Source organism: Diaphorina citri, unplaced genomic scaffold (assembly GCF_000475195.1).
Source record: "Diaphorina citri unplaced genomic scaffold, Diaci psyllid genome assembly version 1.1 scaffold86588, whole genome shotgun sequence".
In the NCBI taxonomy this organism is placed as follows: domain Eukaryota; kingdom Metazoa; phylum Arthropoda; class Insecta; order Hemiptera; family Psyllidae; genus Diaphorina; species Diaphorina citri.
The window spans coordinates 1-1,254 of NW_007463587.1; the positions used below are offsets into that span (position 1 = coordinate 1).

Consider the following 1,254-nt stretch of genomic DNA (forward strand, 5'->3'; position numbering starts at 1 on the left):
GATGGGGGGGTTTTCTCTCTTCATAAGGTGGACGTGCGTTGTATTCGTATGACCAATACGTAGACGAATAAGACAAACTTGGTCTTTTCTATTGATTACATATGGGGGGTTCCACGGTTTGTTTTCTGGTTTTATTTCGCGGAGTTTGTTGTTCTGCAAGTTATGCCACTCGGAGTTCCAGGATTCGAGGATTTTTTTCTTACTGTAAGCCTTGTAGTCTGGGATAGGAATTTGATTGACAGAGGGGTGAGCGCTAGTGAGGGCCTCCTTAGCAAGTCGGTCCGCTTCCTCGTTCCCAGCTATTCCAACATGGGAGGGGACCCAGATAAATTGGACATTCAATTTAGACTTATTTTTCAAGATCAGGTTTCTAATTTCGGCAGCTATAGGGTTCAGGGAGAAATTATTCTGTAGGGTCTGTAGGGAACTCAGTGAGTCAGAACATATTATGATGGAGCGATTCTGATTATCTTCGTTCAATTGAGAGGAGACGAAAAGATTGATCGCAAATAAAATGGCGGTAAGCTCTGCGTTGCAAATTGAGAGTAGGGGGTGTAGTCGGGTACTAAATTTTATATTTTGTGAACAGAAGGCGGAAGATACAGCCACGTTGTTTTTGGAACCATCGGTGTAGATAACAGTAGAATCAGGGGTTTTCTGCAAAATCTCCTGGAACGAAATGGTGATTTCTTCCTTACAGTCAATATCTTTGTTAAATTTGCGGAGAGAGTAATCTACGGCTGGGGGTTCTATCATTTCTCCTTTTTAATTTATTTGTAAACGAAAAGTTTTGTCAAACATCAAGGGAAAATAATTCACATAGCTTTTCTATTTATAACTTTGTCGAGGGAAATTCTCTCTTTAACAAAAATACCTACTTGAAAAAAAAAAAAAAAAAAAAAAAAAAAAAAAAGGAAAAAGTTGAAAGGGAAAATTCCAACAATGAGAGAGAGAGCGATAGGGGAGAGTTGTGTATGGAGGAGATAAAAGCAATGTATTGTATTTAGTTGTACTATGGATGACAAAATCTGGCCCGAAGAACAGGATAGCTAAGACAGTTTCAGTGTGTCTCGTAAGGGACTAGTCGTTGAATCCCCCGACAGTGATAGTCAGTGTTACGTTCCTATAGAATCCGTAGAACCTTTAACTCTGTTGTCTCCCTAAACGAAAAATAATATTATGGATTGATAACAGGACGTCACGTAAGATCAAGGTTTAGAGAGAAAGTTCGAGGAGCTCCTAATCAAAAAAAAA

At 39.2% G+C, this 1,254-nt stretch overlaps 1 protein-coding gene across 1 annotated transcript; it reads right to left on the reverse strand.

Annotated features, from left to right (window-relative positions):
• Positions 1-3: 3 nt before the first annotated feature.
• LOC113473757 lies at positions 4-756 on the reverse strand (the record flags this gene model as incomplete). The annotated part of the gene is made up of 1 exon (XM_026833214.1): positions 4-756. A coding segment is annotated over exon 1 (753 nt), but the record flags the coding sequence as incomplete, so codon positions are not given.
• Between the last annotated feature and the right edge of the window lie 498 nt (positions 757-1,254).